This window comes from Schistocerca nitens, chromosome 11 (genome assembly GCF_023898315.1).
Source record: "Schistocerca nitens isolate TAMUIC-IGC-003100 chromosome 11, iqSchNite1.1, whole genome shotgun sequence".
Taxonomy (NCBI): domain Eukaryota; kingdom Metazoa; phylum Arthropoda; class Insecta; order Orthoptera; family Acrididae; genus Schistocerca; species Schistocerca nitens.
The window spans coordinates 76,055,146-76,077,198 of NC_064624.1; the positions used below are offsets into that span (position 1 = coordinate 76,055,146).

Below are 22,053 nucleotides of genomic sequence, written 5' to 3' on the forward strand. Positions count from 1 at the left end.
CACTAAACCATAAGCTTTCACCAGGAGAAATAATACGAATAGCTTAACATCAAAATATGATGCTACATTTCCAGTTCTCATTACAGTACTGAATACCAGTATCAGATTTTCACTGGTGATCCATCTCATCAACTGACATCTTAGATTATAACATTTTATGTATTCACTTTATGAACAACAATCATGAAAACAAGAGCTTTGACTACAACGCCTACCTAGACTGAAGAAATGTGAAAACATGGGGAACAGCATATTTCCTTGTAATTTCAGTCTGTTTCAGTAGCTATATATATTATAAGAATGTTTGTGCCATTAGTAGCAATTGCAGAATATATTTACTGTGTATACATTCTTTTAATTATGTGTCTCAATTTTCAAACAGCACAAATCAAACATACGTTAAAGGCACTGTATTCTTGTTAGGAGGAGTCCCTGATAATCACAGTTATTGTAGTAATGATTTGACTCATAGCAGGAATCACACAGCACTAAATGTGAATGAGTCATTCTCTCCTCGTATATCTTAAGACATTGCAAAGAGATGCAAGGTACCCCGCAACATAGGCAGAGGGCTCAGCAGTGCCGTACCCTGAGCACACAGTGCAGTGGGGTGGTAAGTCAATAGGCTGGTGAACTGACCTGTCAGTTTCTTTGCTCTGACTGGGCCCACAGCCGGTATGGGCCGGCAGCGATACACGGGCTAGATGGGTTGAAGCCAGCACAGTGCATGTCTCTAGTTTTGGACACAAAATCAATAGCCCAGTTGCTTAAAGTACATTAGTACATGACAGCACTCATATTTCCTGTAAAAGGGGAACACTGACTTGATATTACAGTAACACAGGAAAGACATATAGTAAGCAGAGTTGATGAAAGCATATGAACTGTTATTAGTACCATCAATTCTGGCGTTATAAAATTTGATTCTTGAAATGAATTGTGTTTTACCATGCACAAAAAAATGTACACTCACAAATGTAAAGCAGTCTCTGGGGAAAAGAGAATACTCCAAGAAAAAATGGCTCACTGAGGTTGGTTGGGACAGTTGTGGAACATAGTATAAAAGTGAGGCATGTTTACACGTATAGAAATCAGACTAAGAGAAAAAGAAACACATTCCAAGTGGAAAACAGCATTCTGGTAAAATACACAAGATGAACTGCAAAAGAAATTTTAAAGATCATACAGGAACACAGCTGTAGTGTGTATCTTGCAATGTTCTTCAGTTGATCACCTTAGCAAAAATTAAGCAATTACTTAATTCAACAGATCATTCTCTACCCTTTGGCTGTAATGGAATGCCACAGTATTCTAAATGCACTATGCCCTAACAGCAGCTGAGTGTTATTCAGCACCAATGGAAGTATGGTGTGATTAACAGCTGCAGCAGTTTTGAATCATACAGTTTTTAAGTGCACAATTTGATAACTCCATTAACAAACAAATATTTGATCCTGATGGAGTTGATACAAGTAACAAGTGCATGGTAATGTTTTGGCAGCATCAACAATTTGACACATTTTATATTCTTACAGGGTAAGTATACCCTTATGTCTGTTCATGGATTTTCAGTGTTAAATGTTAAAATTTCTGTGCACATCAGCAGCAATGGTTGATCACACAAGCTGAAACTGCAAATTTAAGCTGTATACAGAATACTGAGGGGTACTCACAACACACCAGAATGACTCAAGAGTGAAAATTACCGCTGACAAAAGATTTCTGTATGCTTTACTTCGTTTTAGTTGTAATGGTAGTGTCAATCACATCCAGTCTGTCCCCGATTCCCATTTAGAGCACTGAGAAGCAGGTATGTTTATATTTGAATTGACCAGAGGTTGTTAGTGTGTCATTTCCTTTAAATAATTTCTTATAAGGACAGCAAGCTATCTCCTTACAATAGCCAGGGAAATGTCAATTTATGCTTAGCTCACAGTTATTAATATTTGTATATTAGAATGTATGTTTGTTAGACTGGTATTTTTTTAGAATACAAAATATTACTTGAAATTAGTGTCAAAATATACCACAAGATGTTTATTATTACCATTATTATTCTTTTTTGGGGGGGGGGGTGGGGAGGTAATCATGGAGCAGCTAGCACTAGGTTACTAATTTTCAATGAGTAAGTCAAATGGTCAATAGAAAATCTTGGTGCTTCATATGTTGCAAGTAATCAATAAACAGTTTCATTTTCAAAGAGGAGAATAACTGCTTTATGTAGTCAGATCTTGGAATGAGTTGTACCAGTCTTTCTAAATTAAATGGATAATAACAGCTAGACGGTAGTTTTAGAGAGAGAGAGAGAGAGAGAGAGAGAGAGAGAGAGAGAGAGATATTTTACTTGATTTAATGAAGACCCAGAATATTACCTTGAAACTTTATTTTTGACTACAATTAAGTTGAATTATCATATAATTATCTCAACAGAATTAGTGACAAATTAAATAATAGACAGTTTATGTTGTTCTGAGGACTGCACCTAGCTAGAAACTGGTACAGTTCAGTATACACTAAAAAAGATGCTACCCGCATGCTGCCCTTGCCATTTCATTAGTTCAAATTTTAAAAAATTATGATGTGGTTTTCTACCCACCATCTGCAATAAGATAACAAGGTTTCATGTACATTACTACAGCTTTAAATGTGTCTCCACTAAGAGCCATGGCTTCTTTACCAACAACACAGGTAAAAATGAGCAATATCAGCACTGATCAGTGTAATGTCTCCATATCTCAGTTTCATGGTGAGACACTAGACACTCTCACCAAATGGCTGACACTGCTTCACCTGTCACAAAATTTTGTTACTGACCACAAAGCTCATTCCATACCAATGTCACACTGGGACACATCATTAGCCACGTAAAAGAAGCCAAACAAGCAGCAGAGCACAAACAATGAATGAGGACAACACCAGTGTCATACTGGGACACCTCATTGGCCATGTAAAAGAAGCCAAACAACTAGCAGAGTACAAACACCGCCTGAGGAACTGAAGAGCCTGCACACAATCTGCAGCCCAGAGAAATTTACCATCTTTCTGGAGAAGCCAGTTAAGAGGATGGCAGATGTGCACAGCCTGGGGAATGAACTTAGTATAATACAAAATGTTGCCCAAAAAATTCTCTAGTTCCTTCTGGTTCTTTGGTGCTGGCAGGTTGGTGGCAGCTTTGATATGTCCATCTGTATTGAGGTGGGCATCTTTGCTTAGCACACATCCCAAAAAATGAAACTTTAGGGGAGAAAAATATTGCACTTTTCTAGCTTGCAACAAAGGCCACTCTTCAGAAGGCATTGGAAAACTGACTGTAGGTTTTGTTAAGTGCTTCTTGCGCAGAGCCCCTAAGCCAGTGTAATTGAGGTTGTTTACCATCAGGAAATGTAAGGCCAGCAACTACAGTGGTAAAACCCAAATGGGATGTCAAGTATCAGAAAGTCTGAGAAGCTGCATTCAACAGCAAAGGCAGGTGTGGGTTGTGCAAGTCAATGTGTGAAAAACACTGGTCCCCTTACAACTTTGCTAACAACTCCTCCAGCCACAGAATTGGATATAAATCTGTGACAAATTGAACACTGACTGACTGTTTAAAACCACTGCAATGGTGGACAGCATCATCAGGTTTCTGAATCACCACCAAAAGGATGACTGCCGGGTGTCATGACGCACCACGAAGATTGGTAGTTGCTTTTTGTGTATGTCTGTCAAGAGCAACTAGCCCATCACACGAATCAGTTGGACCCATTCTGATAGCAGAACTGGATGACATTAAATGATAACTGCAATGCCAACCATTTTGATAAATATGATACCATATCACCTAGTTTACACAGAGTTATATGGATGAATGAGCATATGTTGTAACATTATTGGTTTCCTGTATTGATTACATCGAGTCCTCTGACGACATTCTCAGCCTAAAAATAAGATGAAATATAGTTAATTTAACATGATATCTGGTCACTAAGAGAAATATGTGAAAACCAATGCAAAGAAATTCAGTCATTATTTACAAAATTCATGTGTAGAAAACTAATAGTACTTAGCATTCCACCAATTTTATCAATGTAGGATTCATGTTAGTAACAAAAAAAAATCTGTATTTCCAAAATTATATATTCAACTATTATTGTGTATGCATAGTTGATGCAATTTGGTCATGACGATATATTTTGGCATGTTAACTGTTTCATCTACTCCCCCCCCCCCCTCATGAACCATGGACTTTGCCACTGGGGGAAGGCTTGTGTGCCTTGGCGATACAGGTAGCCGTACCGTAGGTGCAACCAGAATGGAGGGGTATCTGTTGAGAGGCCAGACAAATGTGTAGTTCCTGAAGAGGGGCAGCAGCCTTTTCAATAGTTGCAGGGGCAATAGTCTGGATGATTGACTGATCTGGCCTTGTAACACTAACCAAAACAGCCTTGTGGCACGGGTACTGCGAACAGCTGAAAGCAAGGGGAAACTACAGCTGTAATTTTCCCGAGGGCATGCAGCTTTACTGGATGGTTAAATGATGATGGCATCCTCTTGGTAAATTATTCCAGAGGTAAAACACTCCCCCATTCAGATCTCCGGGCGGGGACTGCTCATGGGGACGTCGTTATCAGGAGAAAGAAAACTGGCGTTCTACAGATCGGAGCGTGGAATGTCAGATCCCTTGATCAGGCAGGTAGGTTAGAAAATTTAAAAAGGGAAATGGATAGGTTAATGTTAGATATAGTGGGAGTCTTATAAATACAAAACCAAATTGGGGTAATGCAGAAGCAGGTTTAATAATGAATTAAAAAATAGGAGTGCGGGTAAGCTACAACAAGCAGCATAATGAACACATTATTGTGGGCAAGATAGACATGAAGCCCATGCCTACACCAGTAGTACAAGTTTATATGCCAACTAGCTCCTCAGGTGGCAAAGAAATTGGTGAAAAGTATGATGAGTTGAAAGAAATTATTCAGATAGTGAACATAGATGAAAATTTAAGTCATGGATGACTGGAATTCAATAGTAGAAAAAGGAGAAGGAAATGTAGTAGTTGAATATGGAATGGGGGTAAGGAATGAAAGAGGCAGCCCCCTGGTAGAATTTTGCACAGAGCACAACTTATTCATAGTTAACACTTGGTTCAAGAATCATGATAGAGGCCTGGAGATATTGGAAGGTTTCAGACATATTAGATAATTGTAAGGCAGAGATTTAGGAACCAGGTTTTAAATTGTAAGACATTTCCAGGGGCAGATGTGGACTCTGACCACAATCAATAGGTTATGAATTGTAGATCACAACTGAAGAAACTGCAAAAAGGTGGGAATTTAAGGAGATGGGACCTGGAAAAACTGACAGAACCAGAGGTTGTAGACAGTTTCAGGGAAAGCATTAGTGAATAATTGACAAGAATAGAGGAAAGAAATACAGCAGAAGAAGAATGGATAGCTTTGAGAGATGAAACAGTGATGGCAGCACAGGATCAAGTAGGTAAAAAGATGAGGGCTAGTAGAAATCTTTGGGTAACAGAAGATATGTTGAATTTAATTGATGAAAGGAGAAAATATAAAAATGCAGTAAATGAAGCAGACAAAAAGGAATACAAACATCTCAAAAATGAGATCAACAGGAAGTGCAAAATGGCTAAAGAAGTATGGCTAGAGGGCAAATGTAAGGATGTATAGGCGTATCTCACTAGGGGTACGATAGATACTGCCTACAGGAAAATTAATGAGACCTTGGGAGAAAAGAGAACCACTTGTATAAATATCAAGAGCTCACATGGAAACCCAGTTCTAAGCAAAGAAGGAAAAGCAGAAAGGTGGAACGAGTATATAGAGGGTCTATACAAGGGCAATTCACTTGAGGACAATATTATGGAAATGGAAGAGGATGTAGATGAAGATGAAATGGGAGATATGATACTGCATGAAGAGTTTGAGAGAGCACTGAAAGACCTAAGTCAAAGCAAAGCCTCAAGAGTAGACAGCATCCCATTACAACTACTGATAGCCTTGGGAGAGCCAGCCCTCACAAAACTCTATCATCTGGTGAGCAAGATTAATGAGACAGGCGAAATATCCTCGAACTACAAGAAGAATATAATAATTCAAATCCCAAAGAATGCAGGTGTAGACAGATGTGAAAATTACCAAACTATCAGTTAAATAAGTCATGGCTCCAAAATACTAACACGAATTCTTTATAGATGAATAGAAAAACAGGTAGAAGCCGACCTCAGGGAAGATCAGTTTGGATTTCGTAGAAATGTTGGAACACGTGAGGGAATACTGACCCTACAACTTATCTTAGAAGACAGATTAAGGAATGGCAAACCCACGTTTCTAGCATTTGTGAACTTAGAGAAAGTTTTTAACAATGTTGACTGGAGTACTCTCTTCCAAATTCTGAAGTGGGCAGTGGTAAAATACAGAGAGGGAAAGGCTATTTACTATTTGTACAGAAACCAGACGGCAGTTATAAGAGTTAAGGGACATGAAAGAGAAGCAGTGGTTGGGAAGGGAATGAGACAGGGTTGTAACCTGTTCCCGATGTTATTTAATCTGTATACTGAGCAAGCAGTAAAGGAAACGAAATAAAAATTTGGAGTAGGAATTAAAATCCATGGAGAAGAAATAAAAACTCTGAGGTTCACCGATTCTGTCACAGACTGCAAAGGACCTGGAAGAGCAGTTGAACGGAATGGACAATGTCTTGAAAGGAGGATACGAGATGAACATCAACAAAAGCAAAACGAGGATAATGGAATGTAGTTGAACTAAGTGGGGTGATGCTGAGGGAATTAGATTTGGAAATGAGACACTTACAGTAGTAAATGAGTTTTGCTATTTGGGGAGCAAAATAACTGATGAGGGTCGAATTAGAGAGGATATAAAATGTAGCCTGGCAGTGGAAAGGAAAGCATTTCTGAAGAACAGAAATTTCAAGATATGAATGAGATTCAGAAGGATGTAGGTTGCAGTAGGTATTGGGAGATGATGAACCTTGCACAGGATAGAGTAGCACGGAGAGCTGCTTCAAACCAGTCTCTAGACTGAAGACAACAACAACGACAACTACAACAACAACAACAACTGTTTCATGAATACTGTAACATAGTACAACCAAATTTTATAACCAATTTCATTAACTGTATTAAAACTTAACTGTGAACTCTAAAAAGTCTGATTGTAACAAAGTATGATCTAACATCGTATTGTTAAAACATATTTGAGGGCCAGCGGCAGTAGTCATAAGAAAAAAAGCATTTATCCAGACTTTGAAGTCAGTATTGTGTCAGTCTTTGAGAGTTTGTGAAGCAATGAATAAGTTTTTATAGCAATTACACTCTTTTGGCTTCGTCATTTTGTGATTAACAACATACACAGTGCCTCACATACATTGAAACACCCAGAAATTATACGTCGAGAAAATTCAGAGAAGAAGAGTTACACACCTCACTCAACATTGGGGACAGTAAGAAGTTACGTTGCACAATTGCAGCGATGAAAGCCTGTTACGTTTTACTGTGCCCTGTTGGGTCATCACTGCTGTGATCTTCCAGGTGGCCAGCCGGCAGGGTTTGTCATGACATTGTTGAATGTGTGAGCACACACTTGCAGCTGTGTGCCTCCCCAGCATCGCTCACTTTGAACGCTGTTGTAATGCAATCCCTATACACCTTAACAAAAGGTATGAGGTGTTGATAGAATGTTCATACCAGTACAACAGTCCTCCAAGGGCAGAAAACACACACACACACACACACACACACACACACACACACACACACACACACACACTAGTACTATGCATTTTGATTTTGCAGGAGCTCTCATCTGTGGTGTGGATCGTAGACTATTGCTGAAATGTAAGGGACCTATACCCAATAGGACTAACAGAGTATATCACACATTTGGGACAGAGAAAATTGTAAGGGCCTACATCATACCACCTTCAATTCTGAGATTTTTGTGAACATTCACGAAAAGCAATCTCACTATTTTCTCTGATATCCACATACACATATGGGTCACCATGATGTTGTGATTTAGGCCGTTGTGGTCCTCAGTGCCACATACGCAAAGGAGCACAACACCGATAGTTACATGTATGTTTGACTTCATGGGAGTTTTACAGAGATGCTGGAAGAACCAAACTGTCAGATGCTTAAAGACAGAAGCAATGCCTATTTGCACAGTTTTAAGAATCAACTTTAAATTATGCACCTACGAATATACCACAACCCCTACTTATCTCTTCCATTGTGTTTTCCAGGACAAGATTAGACTACAGTGAGCACATATGAATTGACTCAACCATTTTTCGTATGTTCCATACATGAAAGGATTAAAATTAACCTGAATATTTGGTACCCTCTGCCATGCACTTCACAGTGGTTCACGTGTATGGACTCATATGATGGTGGTTGAATAAAAATGTATTTGTAACTATCAATGTTCTCTTTGGATTACTTGATAAAACGGAATATAAGCATTTTTTCTTTGTCACCATTTCCATATAATATCATGGATTTTCATTCTTGTGCTAACTTTCAGATTTCTATGGGAAAATATTCAACTTATAATTGCCACTTTACTGGAAGCTGGATTACTGAAATCATTCATGTGAGGAACACACTATACATATCTCATAAAAGGAGTTGTAACCAATTTTGATTGTATCCACAATATATGTTGTGAATATGTTCAATCTCCAAGTTAAAATATAGACCTAACTATTCAAAATGCAAAAGCAGCTTTCCTTTTCATTAGCACTTTTGCAATCTTAGCAGTTTAATCACATTAAACCTTTAAAAATTATGAATAACTGTATGACACATTTAATTGGATGTATTTAGCATATTTGATATTTAATAATAAATATTTTATGGTGTGAGACTTTAACAACAATAGCCGAAAATGAACAAAGCATATAAGCTGTAGAAATCAGGTTTTTAAGAAGTGTAGATAGCTTTGAGTGCCTGGTATGATGAGAACATCAATCACACAAGGATGAGTACTTAAAAACACAAATGGACAGATAGAACAGTACAGAACTAAATTGAAAGATCATGTCACAATACTGAATGAAACTAGGTGATAAATTTGTGACCAATTGGAAAAGATCAAAGGTAGACCAAAAAAAAAACAGATGGAGCGACAAATAGAAACTAACCACTGACCATAGAGGCACTGAACAAGAGGACTTAATAGCCAAGAAGAAGAACAAGAAGAAGAAGAAGAAGAAGAAAATTCATAGCCTGCTCGTAGCTACAGGTATACCTGCACCTACACTTTGCAAATCACTGTCACATTTATGACAGAAAATACTTTTTACTACATCATATATTACACTTTCTTCCTGTTCCATTTACGGATGGATTTTAGGAAAAATGTCTGCTTACTCACCTCTGTGCAAGCTGGTATTTGATTAATTTTGTCTGTACAATCTCTGCACGACAGTTGTTTATGGAGCTGAGGAATATTCATAGTTTCTATACAGAAAGACTTCTTAACACTGTAACTAAACAATTTTTCTGTAGAAGTGGACAAAAAAATTTGCTGTTTTTTTAACTGCTTATGTTCAACTCTATTATGATTATAGATTATTTCAAACAGTAGTTTGGCAAATTATTGACTTAAAGGGCAATTGGAAACTGGTAAAAAGTCGCTATATTAAAACCCCCACTATACTTGCTATTTTAAAAACTAACTCTGTCTTAGGACAGAGTATTTTGGCCAAATCTCTTTCGAAACTTTCTGTAGAGTTTTTGATAAACAACAAAAATTACAATAATACACTTTTTCACAACAATTATCTTCATATGATTGTGGCTGTGTGAAAGGCTCTGAAGCATCGTACAATACATAGAGGTACATCACTACCTTCACACATATACCACGAGTCCCTCTCATTTTTCTTCCCATTTGCATCAGGAACCCAGCTCTAAATCCCACATCATCTGGTAGGATTCTGCTTCCTTGCCATTGGTAGAATGAATGGTGGTAAATGATGGTCAGCTGGACAAAAAGGACTGCTGCTCATGGATGAACAACCAGCTATTTTGAAGATAATTTCTTCCTGTGATGTTCAATTGTCATCTTCTCAGTCACTGCCAAGAACACTCCTTGTTCCTCCACATTTGTTGCACAATCTGACTGAATTCCAAAAAGCAAGTTTAAGTAGATGGAAAAATATTTTTGCGGTATTTTTCCCTCTTTTTGTGTTACTGGATTGTCTGATATATGCTGGGCAACTTTACTCACTCCTCCCACTAGGTTGTTATATGATATGACTGCTGTTGGTTTTATTAATTGTTTGCACCTTATATTTGAATTTTGAATTTTTGTATTGTGGATAGTGCTCAAAACGATGCACATCATGCTTGTCTTTCCATCTCATTGCTGTAAATTTATCCCTCTGAAATGCAACAATATCTCCCTTGTTCCATTTATTAATACAAAAGTTCAATGGCATATGTTTTATAGAAGGTTGCACAGGGTCACATATCAGTTTTCTTAGCAATAAGGAGATCTTATAGTCACAGAGAGGTGCAGAAATTATTAACTGTAAGGCAGTAGCTCTTGTTGAGAAGTGGTTTCATTAGGGTCAATACTTTATGACATGATTGGCCACATCCTTCTATTCACCATCAAATATTGTGCTCTTATCGGTATATATAATTACAGACTACTCATTGTTAGACTTCAAATCACACAACATGTAGGTCTATTCCATATCTTGCCCTCATTAGTGGTAGCTGGATACTGAAACCTACCTAATCTCCCTTTATGTAACATAAGACTCGTATATGGTGGCATCCCTCTCAAGAGTACAAATAATTTTGAATTTCTTATTGATACGTTCTAAAAAGAGGCAAGATTTTGTTTAGCTTTAGGTTTGTACAGCTAGCAGGGTCATAACTTGAGTTGTCTGAAAAATGAAGGCATTTCTTTAGTGTCAAAAATTGCAGCTAAGTAACCAGAGAAATACGAGGTGCATTCAAGTTCTAAGGCCTCCAATTTTTTTTCTCCGGACTGGAAAGAGATAGAAACATGCGCATTGTTTTAAAATGAGGCCGCGTTCATTGTCAATACATCCCAGAGATGGCAGCAGCGTATAGCAGATGGAATTTTACCGCCAGCGGCGAGAATGAGAACTGTTTTAAATACTTCAAATGGTGATGTTTTCCTTACTTGAACAGCGTGCAATCATTCGTTTTCTGAATTTGCATGGTGTGAAACCAATTGAAATTCATCGACAGTTGAAGGAGACATGTGGTGATGGAGTTATGGATGTGTCTAAAGTGCGTTCGTGGGTGCGATAGTTTAATGAAGGCAGAACATCGTGTGACAACAAACCGAAACAACCTCGGGCTCGCTCAAGCCGGTCTGACGACATGATCAAGAAAGTGGAGAGAATTGTTTTCGGGTATCGCCGAATGACTGTCGAACAGATCGCCTCCAGAGTTGGCATTTCTGTGGGTTCTGTGCACACAATCCTGCACGACGACCTGAAAATGAGGAAAGTGTTATCCAGGTGGGTGCCACGAATGCTGACGGACGACAACATGGCTGCCCGTGTGGCATGTTGCCAAGCAATGTTGACGCGCAACGACAGCATGAATGGGACTTTCTTTTCGTCGGTTGTGACAATCGATGAGACGTGGATGCCATTTTTCAATCCAGAAACAAAGCGCCAGTCAGCTCAATGGAAGCACACAGATTCACCGACACCAAAAAAATTTCAGGTAACCGCCAGTGCTGAAAAAATCATGGTGTCCATGTTCTGGGACAACGAGGGCGTAATCCTTACCCATTGCATTCCAAAGGGCACTAAGGTAACAGGTGCATCCTACGAAAATGTTTTGAAGAAGAAATTCCTTCCTGCACTGCAACAAAAACGTCTGGGAAGGGCTGCGCGTGTGCTGTTTCACCGAGACAACACACCCGCACATCGAGCTAATGTTACGCAACAGTTTCTTCGTGATAACAACTTTGAAGTGATTTCTCATGCTCCCTACTCACCTGACCTGGCTCCTAGTGACGTTTGGCTTTTTCCAACAATGAAAGACACTCTCCGTGGCCACACATTCACCAGCCATGCTGCTATTGCCTCAGCGATTTTCCAATGGTCAAAACAGACTCCTAAAGAAGCCTTCGCCGCTGCCATGGAATCATGGCACGAGCATTGTGAAAAATGTGTACGTCTGCAGGGCGATTACGTAGAGAAGTAATGCCAGTTTCAACGATTTCGGGTGAGTAGTTAATTAGAAAAAAAATCGGAGGCCTTAGAACTTGAATGCACCTCGTATTGGAACTGCAGATAGTGGAGGTTTAGATCAATACATCTGGTAGTTTGGTTTGATCATAATACTTTGTAACAGTAGTATACTAATGAAGATCCTTATTGCATCACTGTTTGTGTCCTTCCAGCCAGTAATGTTCTTATCTCGAGTATATCTATTACTCTCAGTAACTACTATATTCACCAACTCATTGCCCATTATTTTACTTACATATTGCACCTTATCTGGAGTCATTCTGTGCAAAGTCTGAAGATGTTCCAGTAAACAAAAATCTTGGATGTGCAAGAGGCAATTCCGCAGCCGTTTCTATTTCATATTTTTTCTGATGCTGGAAAAACTAACATCACTTGAGTCACTTTCTTAATCTGTCATCTCTACACAGCAAAAGGAAATGGCAACTAGAATCTCTCCTCCTCTAACTTCCACTGCAGCTAGCCAACGGGGGGTTTCAAGATGCTGTAATATTATCAAAGTAGCATTCTTGTGCTCTGTTGCGACCACATCTGTAAATGACTCAATGTAACGACAGACGAGTATTCTCAGGTTTTTAAGTTGTTGTAAATATTAACATCCCGAGTACTTAAAAAATGGCTCTGAGCACTATGGGACTTAACATCTGAGGTCATCATCAGTACCCTAGGCTTAAAACTACTTACACCAGGCTGTCGACCTTGTTGGCTCCATTGTGAGCCGTGGAGCGCTCCCTGCTCCAGGGAGCCGTGTTGCTCATTGTGACCATTCAAGTGGGCCACCATGCCGGCACGTGGCACAGCTGACTGAGGCAGGTGGCAAGGCAAGCATTTTGATGTGCCAGCTGCGTCTTACAAAATCAACAACCTCATACTCTTAGCTGCTAAGACATGGTGACATGCTACACCAGGAAATACGATGTACAGGAAATAAATAAGAAACAACTATTTTACAAGAAATTGCATACTAAATTTATTGGGCCTCTGTAGCTCAACATTTTCTTTTCATTAAAAGATCGGAAATATCAGGCATCAAAGGGTTCGCAGTATTAATGTAGAGGATGGCCTTCATTGTTGCATCCTGAAGAAACGATCGTTCCTTACTTTTCACACTTTACATTGCTGAGAAAAGCTGCCAACAACAATACATAGACCCAAACATGCACATGATCTGAGCGGCATTGTTGTGAAGCTTGGGAAATGTTTTTTGCTATAATGAACAATACCATCGCGACAAATCCAATGTGTTGTAGTACCTCTCTTTCAACAAAGTTGAATTTTGCAAATCGATAATCTCCAATTGAAGTGACAATGACAAGTCATCGGGGAAAACTGAAAAAGGAGTGCTGAACACCTTAAGTTCGATTTCGAAACTAGTGAGGTCTCGGAATCGTGTTTCAAACGACGTGATGAGCTGCTTTAACTTTGCTTGGTAATCGCCGAAAGTAGTACCTTCAGATAGTTTTAAAGAAGCAAGATGACTGAAGAACATTAAATGTCCATTACTCATCTGCCTCTCAAATAAACAAAGCTTTTCCATGAATGCTTTGATCTGGTTGTGCATGTCAACGATTAGGTGCCCTTTGCCTTGCAATGACAGTTTTAAATTATTCAGATGCATAGTTATGTCAGCTAGGAATGCCAGGTCTGATATCCATTTTAAATCTTTCAGACAATGCATTTCTTCCCCTTTCATTTCGAGAAAAAGGGATATTTCCTCGCGAATAGCAAAGAAAATATCCAGAACTTTTCCCGAATTCAGCCAACGAACTGTACTGTGGTAAGGTATATCCCCATACTCCGCTTCCATATCTTTCAGGAATCCTTTGAATTGGCGATGATTCATACTGTGACGCCGCACAAAATTCAAACACTTCACGACATCTTTCATTACACCACCTAGCTCTACTATTCCAATACACAGTGCCTCTTGGTGAATAAAACAATGAAGAGTCAAAATGTCTTTCCCGAATTCGTCCCTGAGTTTATTTTTCAAACGAGAAGCAAAACCTTGGCGACGCCCAATCATTTGTGGTGCACCATCTGTCGCTACAGAATGGATCTTATCCTATGAAAAATTCATATTGTCCACTGATTCACAAACAGCTTCAAAAATGTCACGTCCTGTTGCGATGTAATCAAGTGGTACCACATCCAAGTGTTCTTCAGTTACTTGGAGCTCCATGTCGACACCACGCACAAAGACTGCAAACTGAGCACAGTCTGATATGTTGGTGATTTTGTCAAGCGCTAGCGAAAATGCATCAAAGCTCTCCGCCTTTTTCCTGAGCTGTGTCTCTAAATCTGCTTCCATGTCCAGGATTCGATGAGACATTGTTTGATTCAACAGGCAAACCCCTTAAATTGCCTGCACCTCCCTTGGAAACAAACATCCTGCAACTGCTACCATGCACGATTTTACGAGTGGTCCCAGCGAAAATGGCTTGCCACTCGTCATAATGATGTGAGCAACCCTGTAGCTTGCTCAAATTGCAAATTCAGTAGTGTTTTCTCTGCTCTCATGTTTTCTCCACTCTCATTCACCTGAAAATTATAAATGCATTACAGAACATGAACTATGTTGCATGTTTTGATACCATCCGATTTACGAAACTGTTTTTAAAGTTACGTCTCCTGGTATGTCGTTCTTAAGCCTGGCTACCAGTTCTCTGCGTGCAACACCTTCTACCTGATTGAAGTGCGCTGCATGAAGACGTGTATGATGTCGTCGTATATTGTACCTCTTCACAGAATAAAATACTTTATGACATACAAGACACTGCGGACGACCATCCCTCTCAATGAATAGAAAGGTATCCTCCAATAGGGGTACAGGGCTCCCGCGGCTAGTCATAGCTGTCATTGAACACAGATTATTGCCTCTGTTGCAGCTGCATGCGGCCAGGGGGCAGTGAGTTCACTTTCCCCCTCCACGCGGGCTCCAAGCTGCCGCAGTGAGTGCTCCAGAGCGCTCCGGCTCCCTGGAGCTTGGTTGCAACAGCCTGTCTTAAACCTAACCAACCTAAGGACATCACACAAAGTCATGCCCGAGGCAGGATTCGAAGCTTCGACCGCAGTAGCAGCGCGGTTCCAGACTGAAATGCCTAGAACAGCTCGGCCACAGCAGCCAGCCATCCCGAGTACTCTCCAGATTTTCAATTAATGGGTGAAACTTTTCTTTCTAGATGGTCACAAGTTGCATGGCATTTTTTCTTTGTGTGTCCACCAGTTAAGATCTACCAAAATTTATGTTACACTTTTTGTCAGTTGTACAAGCCTTTGACAATTGTCACTAACCTTCTCTGTACATGATCAGTGTCTCTATGTAGTCTGACCAGATGTGGGTCCAACACACTCAAGTATGAAGGAAGGAAGAAAGGAAGGAAAGAAGGAAGGAAGCAATTCAGGAAGGCAGATCAGAGCTTGATTTCCTTTGGATAACAATGTTATTAGAGATGGGATACCATCTCAAATCAATTAAGAACAAGGACGGAAATTGGCAATTCTGTTTCAAAGCAATCATGCTGACATTTGACTTAGGAATATCCAGGATGGAATGTAACAATATTATGAGAAGGGAAGTTGCTACTCACTATACAGCGGAGGTGCTGCGTCACAATTGGGCATGACAAGAAGACTTCCACACCAACAGCCTGCGGTCAACAATAGACCCAATTATGTGGGTGCACCCGTGCACACACGCACACACACACACACACACACACACACACACACACACACACACACACACACACACACACACACCAGCTGCATGAAACTGCATTCGTGTGTGTGTGTGTGTGTGTGTGTGTGTGTGTGTGTGTGACAAAGGCCATTTGCTGAAAGCTTTAAGTGTGAAAGTCTTTGTTGTCCCTATCTGTGACTCACCATCTCCGCTATATGGTGAGTTGCAACTTTCCTTCTCGTAATATCGACATTTGACTTAAGCAATTTAGGAAAATCACTGACAACCTACATCCAGTGCATTAACCAATGCATCACCTCACTTGATATCAAGAAGTAGAGGTTTTTCCAAGTGATTTGCATGCATATTTGTTTTTTCTACAAACTGCAGTTTGTCACTAGCTTATCATGTATCGTAAAACAAAAATTGCTTAAAGCATACCACAGTTTTACTTTTCATAAATAGCACAACTTCGCGTAATTTATGTTAAGAAGAGCTAGTTGTCAGTCTTTGCATCTGGTTTATACTTTGGCAAGATTTGACCAGTTATTAGTGAATTTTTACCAGATAGACCCTTTTATAGAAAGCTTCATTATCTGCAAAAAGCCTGAGATTTCATCAACCACAATTCACTAAACCATTGACTTTCAAGATTAACAACAATTATCTTATGTTTTGTATCTACCGCAGTTTGTTGCGTATCTTCCCAATGTCCATATACCAAGAATCTCAGAGGGACAACTAACAGTTCCTTACCTGTTTTTTGGCATGACTTGGATACATTTGTTCTAGTAAACAGGGGTTTTGTTAGAAGCTATAAGTTATTTTTGTGGCCGACTGATGGCTGACAGAAGAATTCAGTTACAACTTTTATCCCAGTTCTGAACGTTAATCACACTCATACCTGTTTGCATACCATTGATCTAAAATTGTTACATACTGCTACAAATATATTTCAGCACATTTACCCTGTCATTTTAGTAAACAATAGAACCTGTTCTAAACATCTTGCTACTATCAATATTCTACTTCCACCCACTCTCAGTACTGCATACTCTCACTCTCAGTACTGCGTATTAAGTGAGACCTACAGTTTTTAACGGTTTTAATGTCAACAACAGACATCTATTGTGTATTATTTTAATGGAAATCATGTGAAAAATCAATGGAACGTGTAACTAACTCACATCTGGTAGTTCCCCAGCAGATGTGAAACATCTAAGGTCATACTATAATTTGCAGCCCCATGTTAAACTTAACCACAAAGTTACTTTGAACACCAGTCCTTTACAAGTCCTACTGGAAGTGGCCCTTGCCATCCTTTGACATTTTAACTATCTTACCCAACCAGTTATCTGGGAATCAGTGTTTAGTGAGGATTCAAAACAAAGCTGGAACTCATCATTCCTCACACTTTGCCAGAGGCACTGACGCTACTACCTTAAACCTTTGGATTTATGGTCCAATATTTATCATCTTCACCACACACCAGTATACTTAGTTGAGTACAGCAGTTCAGATATTCTTCCTTCTCGACGTCCTCCAGACGTTATCTGATTGACAGTAGAGGGCTACTGTCAGGGGAGAAAATGTGTAGTACTGAGCAAGGCAGTGCAGTGATTATAACACTGAATTCACTTTCATGAAGACTATGGTTCAAATATGCATCTGATCATCCTGGACAAGATCTTTCGTGATTTTCCTGAATTGATCCGGGCTAATGTTGGGATGGTTCATTCGAAAGGACACAGATGATTTCCTTCACATTCCTTAAACAATCTAAGCTTGTGATCTGCCTCTAATGGCCTTTTTGTCGATGGGATGTCAAATCCTAATCTTCCTCCCTTAAACGTGTGTGCCGAATAAGGATTCAATTGTTCTAAAAACTAAGGATTAATGGATCTCAAATATAATTCTGAAGAAATAGATGTGTAAGCTGTCACTAAACTCATGGTTACTGCACTTTGCAGAATAGCATTCCCATACTAACAATAAGACTATTGTATGACTAAAATTACTTGTTGGTTGATACCTCACACTCTGGAGCTGGTTGCCTCCTACCAGACTGTTCAGTGTCACATCTCAACTGTTCATTAGTGCCAAACTGCCACAACAAACAGCCAGTTGAATTCCAACTCCTTGTGAAACTTACTTTCTTGATGTGGTTCAATCCTGTATGTGGGGTGTGCCCCTTTTGTTGTGTGTGTGTGTGTGTGTGTGTGTGTGTGTGTGTGTGTGTGTGTGTGTGTGAGAGTGAGAGAGAGAGAGAGAGAGAGAGAGAGAGAGAGAGGGGGGGGGGGAGGGGAGGGGGGGGGAGTAACAAAATATGCACATTTCATACTAACCAAGCACTATTGGATCCTTTTGCACAAGATGCAATTCAGAACCACATATACAGTTATCACCACCACAGATGCCGGCTGAAATTAGATAAGGCTTGTACAGCATTACATTAAGCCAAAGTACTTGAAGGCAACAAATCACTGCTGTTGGTCTTCAGAGTCATAAATATAACATTGTACTGATAAGCAGTGATGATGTATAGTTGTCATGTTTCATGCCTCATAAATAGATGATTATGGGTGTGAATCTTGCCAAGTGCTTTAAAACTGTTTATATTTGAATCTTTATGAAAACAACTTTTTTACTTTTATTCAATTAGCTGGTTGAAATCTAATTTCTTCTTTATAATCCTTTGCTGTGTTACTTTCATCATTGTACTGACTTCTTTATTTGCCTTGACTTTTTCCTTTCCATTATTCTTTTTTCATTTTGAAGCTTCCTATGATACCTATTACCTGCAACTGAGTACTAAGCAGTACTGTTCATTTGTTGGTAACATGTCAGCTCATGTAACCAGTGTGAGGATAGGTTCAGGTGAAAATGAGAAAGTAAAGTTTGCTTTTAGTTCTGAAACAATTTTTTCTGTGGTGAATTTGCTCACAGAGGTTAGCTTTAATCGCTGTGAACAAAGCAAGTGTGATGAAAAGTTCTGCTACAGGTTGACTGATGTTGTCTCAGTTATATTGCACATCCAATATTGTTGTTAGGTTAGGACAAGAGTGCAAATTCAGTGATAGAAAACAGATTATCTGCCCCAGTTCAGTCATGGATCATGTAAAATCAGTTGTTGACAGAGCATCTCACATTCCGGTCATACCTCACAGCAGCTGCTTCCAACATTGCCCCATGTTACATGCAAGTAACAGCACTTCACAGAGTTAACTGGCCAAGTTTGTGTGTCACCTATAACCGAGCATTAGCTAGCAAGCAACGTACCAAAGCTGTAGTAGCAAGTGACCAAAATCAACTACCAGTTTATTTTAACCAGACTACAGAAATTTATCTGTGATATTTCTGATATTCAATATCTCATTTCTTACAATGAATATGCTGCAGCAATTTTGAATTCCATCCCGTCTTCACTATGTTGCATAAAAAAACTTCACATGCAGTTAAATGTAATTCCGTCTAAGAGTACTACTCCTTGCCCTCCAAAATTCAAAGCAATGATCATGCACATAGATAAAAACTAAACCAGAGAGAGAGAGTTATGAGGAAAAGAAAGAAAGAAGTATTAGACATTAATGTATGATAGTAACTCACCTCCTCTTTAATTGCCTGAGGATCAAATTCAGGAATGTATAACTGTAACCAAAAGAAACAGAGAAAAATAAAACCACTTTTGAAGACATGAGGTTGATTAGCTTGAATACTATCACTGTAAAGGCATTACATGCACTGATTCTGCACATGAGAAAATTCTTACATTTAATATCAGCAGAATGTGTCCTATCACAGGCAGAGATGAATGAGGTAATGTCACATGCCAGGTTAAAACATGGCTTCCAAGATTACATACTTTCCTCATTGTAGAAGTTTCACATTTTAATTAATGTCATTCATGCATTCATTCCTCTGTACATTAGCTGAAAGAAATCACAACTTTCAGGGATGAAGAACACCTCAAAATATAGATTAATAGCCCCAAAGAAGCCACTGCAGACATCTTCTCTAAAGTATACTAATGATAAATAATTGGACTAGTGCCGATCCTTTCACACTAACAATTATGAACATTTCTTTGCATTACTTTAAAAATGGGACAGTGACTACTTTGAAAAAAAAAAATACACTGGCTCTCCTCTTACACTACTAATGCGTGTTTTTATTTATTGCTCCAACTGAACACTTCTGTAACATTGTTCGGTACCTACATACCGGCAAAGACAAAACCACGTAGAAATTGCATCCCTCCGTCCAAATATTTGTATAGATTAAAGGACTGCCTAAAAAGGTTTTGTAATAGCTGAGGATGTTCAATTTTCTGCCTAATGCCCACTGGAAACCTATTACAGACTCCATATATTGAACTCTTATTCTGAAATTTGCACAGGTATACATACTTTATATTGATATTGCTCTTTCTTCATGTAGTGTGGTTGTGATACCACAATTCACTCTAATTAATTGTTAACTACATATTCCATTATGGAGTTCATTTATTAGCAACTAAGTACTTCATACTCTTGATCCTTGAAGAGGCTATTCCAAGATTTCGTGTAATTAGTGCCCACTGATATTTACTTCTGGAACTTTTTAAGTTATTCTCACTTTTTTTGCAACTGCACAATGTGAGTCGTCTTACTTTAGGTTAAGCTGACTGTTGGGAACCAGTTATCAGGGCATCCTATTATCCTCCTGGCAACGTGGTACATGTTTGGGCCCTTCATCTGTTTACTGCTATCATATCAGAAGTGGACCAAACACTAAAACCTTAGGGCATCAAATTCTGCATGATGTCATTTCTATAGCATTATTTATTAATATGAAACTCTGCTGCCTGTTTTGATAACATCACTTCATAAATCTAGAGGGAATTCCATTTTTGTTTCCATGGTATAATTTAAAGATCTAGATAATTTATATCCTCACACAGAGCATAGACACTGATGCAGTGGGGTGGCTTCCATGGCTCAACAATACAGGTAGAAGCACCGTACATGCAACCACACGGGAAGGTTACCTGTGGAGGCTAGTCAGTCTGTACAATGTTCCATGGATCCTTTGTACCATTAAGATTAATAATAATGTACCATGAGTTATTCCACATTCACAAGTGAATATGGATACATACTGATCATTTACAATGGTCTTTTCTTTTTTCAAAAAAAATTGTGTATATGTATGTATATTAGTAAGTCCTAGCCACCGTTCTTTACACAACAGATAAATATAAATTTTTCCATGAAACTAAAGAAATTGTCAAGAAGAAAATTTTTCAGTTTTTATTTAAATTAGCTGTCTGACTGACAGTTTTTGTCACTGGATAGATGATCAAAGATTCTGGTGGCAGCATTGCGCACTCTTCTATGTGTTAAGGATAACCTCACCCTTATTGTGAAATTATGTCATTTTTTCTTCTGGAACTGTAGGTACTTACATCATTGTTCCCTTTGGACTGTAGTGGATTATTCACAAGAAATTTCACAAAAGAGTAGATATACTGTGAAGCAGTGGTAAAAATACATACCTCTTTAAAAATACATCCACAAAACCAACATGGGTTAGCACCACATAATATTCTTGTGCAATGAAGACTTTCTTTCTTAAAGCTGAGTTACCCCAGAAGATTTTTTCACAAGACATTACTGAATTAAGATATGCAAGACACGTGAATTTACTGATTTGTTTCTCCCCAAGAACTGAAATGATTTGAAGTGCAAATATGAATGAACTAAGTCATTCTATGAGTTCCAAAATGTTTTCTTTTTTGTTTCGTTTGAACTCTTCTCTACACAGAGATCTAAAAATTTTGAAGTTTCCATCCTAGTTGTCATTTCCTTAACATATGTTACACTTATCACTGTGCAGTACCGCTAGGTTCGAGATGTGAACATGATGTTTTTTTGAAAAGGCGAGGAAGAGTAACATATGGTTGCTGACGAGGGGCAGCAGCTATTGCAGTAGTTGCAGGGGCTACAATACACATGGTTGATTTATTTGGCATTGTAAAATTAGTCAACACGACACTGAATGAATGAAAGCAAGGATAAACTATAGCTGTTACATTTCTTGAGGACATGGTGAGCTGCACTAAATCA

At 38.9% G+C, this 22,053-nt stretch overlaps 1 protein-coding gene across 40 annotated transcripts in view; it reads right to left on the reverse strand.

Moving 5' to 3' along the window:
- LOC126212861 (zinc finger protein 83-like) overlaps positions 1–22,053 on the reverse strand; it is a 1,762,073-nt gene that overhangs the window by 1,400,124 nt on the left and 339,896 nt on the right. For 2 of the 40 annotated variants that reach the window (XM_049940332.1, XM_049940306.1), the window contains exon 5: positions 19,556–19,597. The exons of the other annotated variants lie outside the window; for them this stretch is intronic. In XM_049940332.1, the coding sequence (XP_049796289.1) occupies positions 19,556–19,597 (42 nt within the window). The remainder of the gene's footprint in view (positions 1–19,555; positions 19,598–22,053) is intronic. 40 annotated transcript variants of the gene reach the window in all.